Genomic DNA, 11960 nt, shown 5'->3' on the forward strand with positions numbered 1-11960 from the left:
TCAATTAATAAAAGGGTTTTTTGTCGGGGCAAGGAGTTTGCTTCATGCTCTCGGGAAGTCTCAGTCAGAACACCGTACTGTGAGATGAATTTTTTTGCCTCTCTTCCCACGCCGAATTCGAATCCAGCAGAAGACACACCATACCACACTTTAGGAAAACTTGAAGATGGGAGCTGTGATAGGCTGTGGCATCAAATTCCACCCCCTTTGGATGAAAACATCTCAATGTCCTCTTTAGAAAGAGAATTGAGCACTTGACACGGGCCCAGACCTGCATTCTGAGGCGTGCAACCTAATGCGGTTTCTTCTCTCAAATCTTGCTCCGCGTCCCCGAGAAATATAATCCTTACCTCCTCCGCGTCACCCTCCCCTCTGCCTCCTCCAGTTGACCTGGGCCCTCCTCTCCGCATCCGAGCAAAGGGGCTCATCCTTTAAATGCTCTCCTCCCTTCTCTTTCTATTTTCTTTCCAAAATGGCTCTCCAAGACATTGTCAGCACGAGGGACCCTTCACAGGCGCCTCCCTGGGTTCAGCCGTCGCCCGGTGGGCCCGAGTTCCCCTGTCCCTTCCTGCTGTCCCATGGCACCACCACGCTAGCCTTCCGCTGCAGCCACGGGGTGGTGGTGGCAGCAGACACACGCTCTTCCTGCGCGGGTCTGGTGTGCGATCCGGCGTCCCGCAAAGTCATCACGCTGCACCAACATCTTCTGGCAACCACGTCGGGGACGTCGGCTGACTGTGCTATCTGGTTGCGGCTCCTACGTTCTGCGCTCCGCCTGAGGCACCTTTCGGAAGGGCGGCAACTCAGCGTGGCTGGGGCAGCCAAGCTGCTCGCTCTCATGCTGCGGGGATGCGCCCACAAGGATCTCTGCGTGGCCACTTTGCTCTGTGGTTGGGATCACCACGGACCCGGCTTGCACTACGTCTACAGCGACGGGACCCGTTTCTCCGGGGACGTGTTGGCTGTGGGGTCCGGATCGACTTATGCCTACAGTGTGCTGGATGGCACCTATCGGTACGATCTACCCCGGGCGGAGGCATTCTGGCTGGCTCGCCAAGCGGTGGCTCACGCTGCCCACCGAGACGCCTATTCCGGCGGCAATGTGGATCTCTACCACGTCCGGCCCAACGGGTGGGTCTGCGTGTCGCGGGAAGATCTGAGTCAGGTTTATCGGGGCTTGGAGTTCCGCGATGAAGAGGACGGAGATGGCGGAAAGGATGCCCACGAAGAGACCAACTAGCACCCATCTTTCCTGCGTGAGCAGCGGGCTGGACTAGAAGACCTCCAAGGTGCCTCCCAACTGTTATTTTATAATCCTTTAGCAGCAACCACACAATCTATTTTGATTTTAAAAAATCCATTGTTCTCTACGATTTTGAGCATGGAAAATGCCATGGATTGGTTGTTCGGTAGGGAAGGGAACCTGGGTGCGAAATAAACCAGCTTGAGCGATATCAGCCTGGCCTCTTTTGTTCGGCTCCAGATCAAAGTGGGATCCCTTTCAAGGAATCGCGGGGTTTCCAAAAATGAAACCATTACCCGACATGGAGGGGAATCAACACAAGCTCACTGGCTCGAGCCGACGTAAGCCAGCATGTACCTCACATAAGCTAGTCAATGTCGGAAAGGAACAGATGGCCACGTCGCATCCATTAGAGGAAGCCGGAGGCCAGTATAAACCAGGATAGAGGACAGGCCACGCTGGTTCCGAGTCTTGCCATAAGCAAAGGAAACTCGGGGGGAGGGGGGGAAACAGACGGACGAGATCAGTTAGCCAAACTGGGTTACGGGACAAGCAACTCAGTTCCCTCTGAAAGCTGGTTGGGAGAGGAGGCTGGGCTCACGAGGTCCTCACTTTGTGTGAATCGGGGATCTTTAGACACCCTCCGACGGGAGCAAAGATGCCGGATGTTGCCATTCCCAAACACAAGCTGGCCAACCAGCAAGGTTAGATTCACACACTCAATGCCGACCCAGGTTAGTTAGCTTGTGAGTTTATTTTGGAATCTTGCACGAACTCAGACTGAAAGCACGGTGTCTTGCACAAATCCTGCAAAGGTGACAAAATGGAAGCCAGCCGGCCTGCCCTCTGCTTCTTCGGGGCGTGAAAGGGGGACAAGGGACCTCCAACTGGGGGGGGGGGTCTGCTCCCACGCCTGGTCTCCAGGACTGCAAAGAAGGGTGGGAAGAGCTAGGAAGAGCCCCCCCTCCAGGGGAGGGCCTGCCTTTTTTTGGGGGGGGGAAGTGGTGGAAAGAATAGGATGCTGTCCTCCCCCCCCCCCCCCGTGGTCGTGATGGGCTGGGCTTGGAGTGTGTGTGTGGGGTGTCTAAGCAGGCCAGCCTGAAGCTGATTGCTATTCTGGGTACGCGCTGTGTTTCAAGGCTGGCGCGCCACGGTCTGTCACTATCTTAATTGGCATCTCTCGTGCACAGCTAGGCTGGCATTTTTTTAGAAGGGGGTGATGGCGGCTCGGCTGCCAACCTGCCCGGCTTTCTCTTTAGTCCGCCACTCTCTACCCCCGTGTCGTGTGGCCCCCCTCTCCCTTCTGCTCATCCCTGGCTGGCTTTATAGCTCTCCTCCTTCCTTCCTTCCTTCCTTCCTTTTTCTTTCTCTCCCTTTCTTCTTTCCTTCCTTCCTTCTTTCCTTCCGTCCTGTTTCTTCTTTCCTTTTCTCTTTCCTTTCCTTTTTCTATCTTCCTTTTCTTTCTTCATCGTTTCCTTTCCTTTTTCTGTCTTCCTTTCCTTTTTCTATCTTCTTACCTTTTTCTATCTTCCTTTCCTTTTTTCTATCTTCCTTTCCTTTCTCTTTCTTCATCCTTTCCTTTCCTTTTTCTGTCTTCCTTTCCTTTTTTCTATCTTCCTTTCCTTTCTCTTTCTTCATCCTTTCCTTTTTCTGTCTTCCTTTCCTTTCTCTTTCTTCATCCTTTCCTTTCCTTTTTCTGTCTTCCTTTCTTTCTTCATCCTTTTCTTTTTGTTTTCATTCATCCTTTCCTTTTTCTGTCTTCCTTTCCTTTCCTTTTTTCTATCTTCTTCCTTTCTCTTTCTTCATCCTTTCCTTTCCTTTTTCTGTCTTCCTTTCTCTTTCTTCATCCTTTCCTTTCCGTTTTCATTCTTCCTTTCCTTTTTTCTATCTTCCTTTCCTTTCTCTTTCTTCATCCTTTCCTTTCCATTTTCATTCTTCCTTTCCTTTTTTCTATCTTCCTTTCCTTTCTCTTTCTTCATCCTTTCCTTTCCTTTTTCTGTCTTCCTTTCCTTTCCTTTTTTCTATCTTCCTTTCCTTTCTCTTTCTTCATCCTTTCCTTTTTCTGTCTTCTTTTCCTTTCCTTTTTTCTCCCTTTCCTTTCTTCTCCTCCTTTCCTTTTTCTATTTTCTATCTTCCTTCCCTTTCCTTTTTCTATCTTCCTTTCCTTCCCTTCCTTCCTTTCCTTCCTTTCCTTCCTTTCCTTCCTTTCCTTCCCTTCCCCTTCCTGTCTTTTCCTTTCCTTCCTTTCCTATTCTTTCCCTTTTCTATCTTCTTACCTTTTTCTATCTTCCTTTCCCTGGCTTCCTTTCCTTTTTCTATCTTTTTTCTTTCCTTTTTTCTCTTCCTTTCCTTTTTTCTCCCTTCTTTCCTTTTTTCTATCTTCCTTTCCTTTCCATCTTTCTTCCCTTCCATTCCCCTTTTCTCTCTGTCTACCCCCGCCCATCAAACCCCACCCGCCGCATCTTAAATTACGCCCCTCCCCCCACGGGACAGGGGGCGTATGCGCCAGACGCAGGAGCTGTCAATCAACGCTGCGGATCGGCGGGGGGTCGATCCATTAGCTGACGTGACGGAGGGGGGAAGGCAATTATCGGCTTTTTGGACCGCTTCACCTGGAGGCGGAAGAAGGGGGGGAGCGCAGAGCAAATGAGGCCAGGCGGAGGGACGGGGAGGAGGCGGGGAGGAGACGGGGAGGGAGGGCAGAGAAGCGAGCCGGTTGGCTTTTTTTTAGGCCAGGGATGGGAGACCACGAGGAGATCCCAGGGATGGAGAAAAACCTGGACAGGAAAGAAGCGAGCTGGCCGGGATTTTTTTTTTTTTAATTTAAGCCAAGGATGAGAGACCACAAGGAGATCCCAGGGATGTAGGCAAGTGGGGACAGGGAAACAGTGAGCTGGCTGGCCAGGGATGGGAGCCCACAAGGAGATCCCAGAGAGGTAGGAAGATCTGGCAAGCTGCCCCCAAGCTCTCTCCCTCCCTCCCCACCCTCTCTCTCTCACACACACACACCAAAAAAGAAAATCTCCAGGAAGGGAGGATGGAAGGGAAAGGGAGGGAGGGAGGAAAGGGAGGGAGAGAAAAGAAGGAGGGAGGAAGGAAATGGAAGAAGGAAGGAAGGAAATGGAGGAAGAAAGGAAGGACAGGGAGGAGAGGGAGGGAGGAAATGGAGGAAGGAAGGACAGGGAGGGAGAGAGGGAGGGAGGAGAGGGAGGGAGGAAGATAGTTAGGAAGGAAAGAAGATAGGGAGGGAGGGAGGGAGGGAGGAAAGTGAGGAAGGAAAGAAGGAGAAGGAAGAGAGGGTGGGAGGGAGGAAGATAGGAAAGAAAGGGAGGGAGGAGAGGGGGGAAGGAAGGAAAGGAAGGAAATGGAGGGAGGAAAGAAGGAAAGAGGGAGGGAGGAAAGGGAGGGAGAGAAGAGGGAGGAAGGAAGGAATGGGAGGGAGAGAGGAGAGGGAGGGAGGAAGGAAATGGAGGAAGGAAGGAAGGAAATGGAGGAAGGAAGGACAGGAAGGGAGGAAAGGGAGGAAGATAGGAAGGAAGGAAAGAAGATAGGGAGGGAGGAAGGAAGGAAAGTGAGGAAGGAAGAAAAGAAGGACAAGGAAGAGAGGGTGGGAGGGAGGGAAGGAGCGAGGGAGGAAGGAAAGAACGACAAGGAAGGAAGGAAAGGGAGGGAGAGAGGAGAGGGAGGGAGGAAGGAAAGGGAGGAGAGGGAGGAAGGAAGGAAAGGAAGGAAAGGGAGGGAGAGAGGAGAGGGAGGGAGGAAGGAAAGGGAGGAGAGGGAGGAAGGAAGGAAGGAAGGAAGGAAGGAAAGGGAGGGAGAGAGGAGAGGGAGGGAGGAAGGAAAGGGAGGAGAGGGAGGAAAGAAGGAAAGAGGGAGGGAGGAAAGGGAGGGAGAGAAGAGAGGGATGAAGGAAGGAAAGGGAGGGAGAGAGGAGAGGGAGGGAGGAAGGAAATGGAGGAAGGAAGGACAGGAAGGGAGGAAAGGGAGGAAGATAGGAAGGAAGGAAAGAAGATAGGGAGGGAGGAAGGAAGGAAAGTGAGGAAGGAAGAAAAGCAGGACAAGGAAGAGGGGGTGGGAGGGAGGGAAGGAGGGAGGGAGGAAGGAAGGAAGGACAGGGAGGGAGGAAGAAAGGAGGCAAGCTTGTTCCAGCTTGCTGGAGTCGATCCCTGGATCCCGGTCCTTTCTGATCCAGGAATCGGGCCCAAAGCACCGGAATTGACAGGGCTATTGACAGCCAGAGAGCCGAAGGGGGATGCCCCTTGGGAATGCCACTCCCTGGGTCTCCCCCCCCCCCCCCTGCCCACTTCCACCGCAGGCAGGGAAAGTCTGCATTAATATGCTGGCAAAGAGAAGGAGCCCCGCCCTCCTCATTTGCATCTAAATTAAAACTACAGACAAAGCCGCCAGCCGCCGGTAGCTACAAAAGCCATCGCAATGCCAGCCTTTCCAAACCGACCCCCCCCCTAAAAAAAACAGGCCTGCTTATATACCCCCCAGACAAGCTTCCCTCCACCCCCCACCCCCCAATTCTTGCAATCCATGCACCCCCCCTCCCACTGGAGCTGCCTGCAGGGGATTAAAGCAGTATACTGGGCTCCCTACGACAGCTACTCCCCAGAATCAAATTGTAAATGGTCAATAAAATGAAACGTATATTTGCACGTTAGTGTTGATTTTTTTTAAAAAAATGCCGTCAAAATGCAATCAATACGTTGCTGCGTTTATAGGATAAGGGACGCGGCGGCTCAGTGGCTAAGACGCTGAGTTTGTCGATCAGAAAGGTCAGCAGGTCGATGGTTCGAATCCCCAGCGCCACGTAACAGAGTGAGCTCCCGTGACTTGTCCCAGCGTCTGCCAACCTAGCCGTTCGAAAGCACGTAAAAAAAAAAAAAGGCATGTAGGAAAATAGGAACCACCTTTCCGTGTGCCTTCGGCGTTGAGTCACGCCAGCCACATGACCACGGAGACGTCTTCGGACAGCGCTGGCTCTTCGGCTTTGAAACGGAGATGAGCACCGCCCCCTAGAGTCGGGAACAACTAGCAGATATGTGCGATGGGAGCCTTTACTTTTACCAGTTGAATATCTATGGAGAGTAGATATTCTGTTTTGCAGCTTACTCAGATTGTTGGCCGAGCAGGGACAAAAACAGCCAGGGAAATAATTGAAGCGTGGGAAACTGCTCTTCGTCGATCAACCGGCTTATCAAGTACTTAGCATCCACAACAAACAACAGCCATCAACACCCAATCAAATAACTAAAAAGTCACATGACCACGGAGACATCTTTGGACAGCGCTAGCTCTTCGGCTTTGAAACGGAGATGAGCACCGCCCCCTAGAGTCGGGAACAACTAGCAGATATGTGTGATGGGAGCCGCTGCGGAAAGATGAATGCGTGTGGGGAGAGGGAGGAAGAGGAAGAGAAAAAAGGGAAGGAAGCTCACAGAGGCTGGGCTTGAGATCCGTGGAGGGTCAGAAGCTGGGGGGGGGGTGTCAGGATTCAGGCTCGCTGGGGAGGGTTGTGAGGCACAGCCTCAATGAGGACTGGTGACTTTATTGTCAGTTGGCTTAAGTTGGCTGTTGGAAAGGAAGCCGAATTAGGGGCTTCTAATGGGAGATACAAGGGATGTGGTGGCTCAACGGCTACGACACTGAGCTTGTCGATCAGAAAGGTCGGCAGTTTGGTGGTTCGAATCCCTAGTGCCGCGTAATGGAGTGAGCTCCGGTGACTTGTCCCAATCTAGTTTGAAAGCACGTAAAAAATGCAAGTAGAAAAATAGGAACCACCTTTGGTGGGAAGGGAACAGCGTTCCGTGTCCCTTCGGCGTTGAGTCACGTCAGCCACATGACCACGGAGACATCTTCCGACAGCGCTAGCTCTTCGGCTTTGAAACGGAGATGAGCACCGCCCCCTAGAGTCGGGAACAACTAGCAGATATGTGCGATGGGAGCCTTTACTTTTACCAGTTGAATATCTATGGAGAGTAGATATTCTGTTTTGCAGCTACTCAGATTGTTGGCCGAGCAGGGACAAAAACAGCCAGGGAAATAATTGAAGCGTGGGAAACTGCCCTTCGTCGATCAACCGGCTTATCGAGTACTTAGCATCCACAACAAAACTAAAAAGCCACATGACCACGGAGACATCTTCGGACTGCGCTAGCTCTTCGGCTTTGAAACGGAGATGAGCACCGCCCCCTAGAGCTGGGAACGGCTAGCAGAGATGTGCGAGGAGAATCTTTACCTTTATTAATTAAATTTTTTTTTGCTGTAGAATGTAATAAATATGCGGCTGTGTTTCTCTGATACCCTGTGCATTGAAGGGTTCACATACACCGATTAGTATGCTCGTGGGGCATATGCGCTAAAACCGCCCTGCTCCTCTCTGAGATCCAAATTCAGACCCTTGGCAATGGGCTCGGATTTACGACGGTTGCAGCGTCCAAGCGTCACATCATCCCCTGTTGCAACTGTCGAAAGAAATGTCCTTTTGGGGTCAGCTCCAAGTGGGGAAAAAGACACTGGAGACATGGAGGCTGCTTGGAAAGATGGTTTATTGTTGGACAGGGCCACATGGCTTGAGCCCTGAACAGAAAAGGTGATCACATGTTTCAATGTTGGTGGAGAAGAAGAGAAGGGCTGAGGGAGGGGCTTGCTAGGCTTTTTATACCCTGTTTAGTCCCACCTCTCTGTTTCCTGTTCCTGTGTAAGAAACGTATTCTGTGTATTCTGATTGGTTGTCAGACTCCCATGGGGCCATGCAGGGGGCTACTCTCTAGGCTGTTTTGAATCCATAGATGAATTCTCAGATGTCATGTGGAGAGTTGAGTAATATCCCCCCTACAGCTGCAGTGGGGAAGTCTTTGTTATGTAAAGTGGGCTAGCCTGGCCTTCTCAATGGCCTATTGACAAAGTGTGGATGGGCAGGAAGCTCCAGGCAACTATTCTGCCTTTTAAAGCATGTTTCTTCCTTTTCACATCCAGAGAAATATTCTGCCTTTTCAATATTTCCTAGGATATTTCATTTTTCTGGGAGAGGGCTGGGTGATAACTTCCCACATGGTGGAAGCCAGAATCCTTGAACAACCGGCTCCCTAACTTTTCAACCGGAACTCAAGAACCGAGGCAAGAAAAATGAAGCTAAGCTCTCTTCACAAATGTCTCACTTGGCCACAGAAATGTTTGGGCTGGAATTGTGGTCGTAAGTCGAGCCGTAATATAGGGAGCCACCTTTGTGTGTGTGTGTGGGGGGAAAGTAATGTGGGAAGTTATCATCCAGCCCTCTCCCAGAAAAATGAAATATCCTATGAAATATTGAAAAGGCAGAATATTTCTCTGGATGTGAAAAGAAAGAAACATGCTTTAAAAGACAGAATAGTGGCCTGTAGCTTCCTGCCCATCCACACTTTGTCAATAGGCCATTGAGAAGGCCAGGCTAGCCCACTTTACATAATAAAGACTTCCCCACTGCAGCTGTAGGGCGAAGGGATATTACTCATCTCTCCACATGGCATCTGAGAACTCATCTATGGATTCAAAACAGCCTAGAGAGTAGCCCCCTGCATGGCCCCGTGGGAGTCTGACAACCAATCAGAATACATTTCTTACACAGGAACAGGAAACAGAGAGGTGGGACTAAGCAGGGTATAAAAGCCTAGCAAGACCCTCCTTCAGCCCTTCTCTTCTTCTCCACCAACATTGAAGCATGTGATCACCTTTTCTGTTCAGGGCTGAAGCCATGTGGTCCCGTCCAACAATAAACCATCTTTCCAAGCAGCCTCCATGTCTCCAGTGTCTTTTCCCCCACTTGGAGCCGAACCCAGAAGGACATTTCTTTCAACAGTAACGGCATTTGATGTGCCTTCGGCACTGCGTCATGCCAAGAAATTCCACTCTAGATAACCCTGTGTCTGCCAGGTTCCTATTGCCCAAAACCCTATTAGACAGGAGTTAGGGGGAACGCAGCTCATGTGTGAATGAGGTGTCTTCGGGTCGATTGCGGTAGTGAACAACCGCTGTTGGGGGGGTGGGGGGTACCTGGTCGTGAATTGCCACCTCTGAGCGGACGGCGAAAAGGGCATTTTTCTGGCTGATCAGCAGGCCGTGGGACACTGATAAGGCCAAAGTAAAATTGTAAATTGTAAATTTAATGAATCTATCTATCTATCTATCATCTACCTATCCATCTACAGTATCTATCTATCTATCTATCTATCTATCTATCTATCTATCTATCTATCTATCTATCTATCTATCTATCTATCTATCTATCTATCTATCTATCTATCTATCTATCTATCTATCTTTTATCTATCTATCTATCTATCTATCTATCTATCTATCTATCTATCTCTATCTATCTATAATCTATCTATCATCTATCGATCTATCTTTTATCTAGCTACTATCTATCTATCTATCTCTATCTATCTATCTATCTATCTATCTATCTATCTTCTATCTTCTATCTATCATCTATCGATCTATCTTTTATCTATCTACTATCTATCTTTCTATCTATCTATCTTCTATCTATCTATCATCTATCTATCTATCTATCTATCTATCATCTACCTATCAATCTACAGTATCTATCTATCTATCTATCTATCTATCTATCTATCTATCTATCTATCTATCTATCTATCTCTATCTATCTATCTATCTATCTATCTATCTATCTATCTATCTATCTATCTTCTATCTTCTATCTATCATCTATCGATCTATCTTTTATCTATCTATCTACTATCTATCTATCTTATATCTATCTATCTATCTATCTATCTATCTCTATCTTCTATCTATCTATCATCTATCTATCTATCTTCTATCTATCTATCTATCTATCTATCTATCTATCTATCTATCTATCTATCTATCTATCTATCTATCTATCTATCTAATCTATCTATCTATCTATCTATCTATCTATCTATCTATCTATCTATCTATCTATCATCTACCTATCAATCTACAGTATCTATCTATCTATCTATCTATCTATCTATCTATCTATCTATCTCTATCTATCTATCTTCTATCTATCATCTATCGATCTATCTTTTATCTATCTACTATCTATCTATCTATCTTCTATCTATCTATCTATCTATCTATCTATCTATCTATCTATCTATCTATCTATCTATCTATCTACTATCTATCTATCATCTATCTATCTATCTATCTATCTATCTATCTATCTATCATCTACCTATCAATCTACAGTATCTATCTATCATCTATCTATCTATCTATCTATCTATCTATCTATCTATCTATCTATCTATCTATCTTCTATCTATCATCTATCTATCTATCTATCTTTTATCTATCATCTATCTATCTATCTATCTATCTATCTATCTATCTATCTATCTATCTATCTATCTATCTATCTATCTACCTACCTACCTACCTACCTACCTACCTACCTACCTACCTATCTATCTAACATCTATCTGACTCCGGGCAGCTTACAAAATACAGGACTAAAAAGATAAAAAAGTTAAAAATAAGGGAAGAGAAAAACAGATTAAAAAGCAACACATCATACACTCAATCTAGATGGGGCTGGACCTCATTCATGAGGTCAACAGCCCCAGGCCTGCCGGAATAGCCAGGTTTTTGTGGCCTTTCGGAAGGCCGAGAGAGTGGGAAGGGTCCGGAGCTCTGCTATTAAGGGAGAAATATTTCTTTTCTTGCCCAATGGGGAGGCTTTTTACTCATTTTGTTTATCTTTTGCATGCTCTTTTAGATTTCGTTCCCGTGTGTGAGCGGAAGAGGGAGGGAGGGAGAGCGAAAGAGACGGAGAGAGAAGGAGAAAAGGAAGGAAGGGATTGAGGAAGGAAGGAGGGAGGGAGGGACCGAAGGAAGGAAGAGGGGGAGAGACTGAAGGAAGAAAGGGAGGATTGAGGGAGAGATGGAGAAGGAAAGGAAAGGTTTGAGGGGGGGGGAGGGATTGAGGAAGGGAAGGAGGGATGGAAGGAGGAATGGAAGGAAGGAGGAAGGAAGGAAGAAGGGAGGGATTGAGGAAGGGAGGGAGGAAGGGAAGGAAGAAGGAAGGAAGGGATTGAGAAAGGAAGAAAGACAAAGATGGAGGAGGGAAGGAAGGGATTGAGGAAGGAGGTAAAAAAGGAAGGGATTAAAGTGGGAGGGAAGGATTGAGGAAGGAGGAAAAAGGGAGTAAGGAAAGGATTGAGGAAAGAGGGATTGAGGAAAAGAAGGGAGGGAAGGAAGGAAGAAAGAAGAGGGGGGATTGAAGGAAGAAAGAGAGGGAGGATTGAGGAAGAGATGGTGAGGAAAGGAAGGGTTTGAGGAGGGAGGGATTGAGGAAGGGAAGGAGGGAAGAAGGAAGGAATTGAGGAAGGAGGGAGATGGTGATTGAGGAAGGGAAGGAGAAAGAGAGAAAGGAAGAGATTGTGGGAAAGAGGGAGGGAGGGATGGAAGGAGGAATGAAAGAAAGGGATTGATGAAGGAAGGGAAGAGGGAGGGATTGAGTAAGGAGGGAGGGAAGGAGGAAGGAAGGAAGAAGGAAGGGATCGAGCCAAAGTGGCGCAGTGGTTAAATGCAGCACTGCAGGCTGACTGCTAGATCAGCAGTTCAGCGGTTCAAATCTCACCGGCTCAGGGTTGACTCAGCCTTCCATCCTTCCGAGGTGGGTAAAATGAGGACCCGGATTGTTGTTGGGGGCAATATGCTGACTCTGTAAACC

At 48.2% G+C, this 11960-nt stretch overlaps 1 protein-coding gene across 1 annotated transcript; it reads left to right on the plus strand.

Annotated features, from left to right (window-relative positions):
* The first annotated feature begins 472 nt into the window (after positions 1 to 472).
* Positions 473 to 1240, plus strand: PSMB11 (proteasome subunit beta 11). The gene has a single exon (XM_032238544.1). It carries the CDS (start codon positions 473 to 475, stop codon positions 1238 to 1240), a length of 768 nt encoding a protein of 255 aa, XP_032094435.1.
* Positions 1241 to 11960: the final 10720 nt, after the last annotated feature.

Source organism: Thamnophis elegans, unplaced genomic scaffold, assembly GCF_009769535.1.
Source record: "Thamnophis elegans isolate rThaEle1 unplaced genomic scaffold, rThaEle1.pri scaffold_285_arrow_ctg1, whole genome shotgun sequence".
NCBI classification, from domain to species: Eukaryota; Metazoa; Chordata; class Lepidosauria; order Squamata; family Colubridae; genus Thamnophis; species Thamnophis elegans.

Bases quoted from the DNA above. Each gene is read 5' to 3' on its own strand.
- PSMB11 (XM_032238544.1), top strand. From the start codon at position 473: ATGGCTCTCCAAGACATTGTCAGCACGAGGGACCCTTCACAGGCGCCT.